The sequence below is a fragment of the Cystoisospora suis genome, assembly GCF_002600585.1.
Source record: "Cystoisospora suis strain Wien I chromosome Unknown contig_10586, whole genome shotgun sequence".
Classification (NCBI taxonomy): domain Eukaryota; phylum Apicomplexa; class Conoidasida; order Eucoccidiorida; family Sarcocystidae; genus Cystoisospora; species Cystoisospora suis.
In genome coordinates, this window is record NW_027163358.1 from 1 (window position 1) to 829 (window position 829).

An 829-nucleotide genomic window follows, 5' to 3' on the forward strand; every position below is an offset into this window, starting at 1 on the left:
TCTTTAATCTATCTATCTATCTATCGTTAATCTATCTATCTATCTTTAATCTATCTATCTATCTTTAATCTATCTATCTATCTTTATTCTTGTCCCTTCTCCCTTTTCAGGTCTTCATTATTTCTCCTTCTGAATCTGTGCCTCTGTCTGGGTGTACGTACAGCGGGCCAGTTTGCTTGGATGGAAAGAGAACTTGAGAGTGCTCGAGAGTTAGGAGAGAAAGTTAGTTTTTTCTTTCTCATATATTCTCTCTGCTTTCAGTTGTGCTTACGGTGTATATACACCGGAGCCTTTGCTTCTCTTAGCGGAGCTCTCTTGTCTTGTTCACAGCTTGAGGAAACCCCGAGAGAAAGTCAATCACGGGTCTGAGATACAATAGACGATGGAGGGTCTCTTCTCTCTGTCTTTAACTCACACCTACTTTTCTCTTACTTCGTACGTATAGATATGGTAGTTTATCTACACATACAGATAGATAGGAATGGATAATAGAAAGACAGATGGGTATAGCAAGACAGGTAGATAGACAGATATAGATCTGTCTCCTCTTTCAATCACTTTCTCTTTTTCGTTTTCTTCTTGTTCTGTGAAGGTTCTTATAGTAGGTCATATACCTCCAGGTGTGACTCTTCATTTTGGCCTAGGCCTCAAACATACACATCAGTGGGACGACTTCTTCTTCGAAAAGTAAAGAACGGACGAAAGAAAGAAAGACATTTGCACACGATCTATCCATGTATCTATTCACTATCTATCTATCTATCTTTAATCTATCTTTAATCTATCTATCTATCTATCTATCTTTCTATCTCTCTGTAATGTGGACTTC

At 38.1% G+C, this 829-nt stretch overlaps 1 protein-coding gene across 1 annotated transcript; it reads left to right on the top strand.

Annotated features, from left to right (window-relative positions):
- Window positions 1–159: 159 nt before the first annotated feature.
- CSUI_011285 (ser thr phosphatase family protein) lies at window positions 160–679 on the top strand (the record flags this gene model as incomplete). Its single annotated transcript, XM_068071385.1, has 2 exons — window positions 160–222; window positions 593–679. Coding segments are annotated over 2 exons (150 nt in total), but the record flags the coding sequence as incomplete, so codon positions are not given.
- Window positions 680–829: the final 150 nt, after the last annotated feature.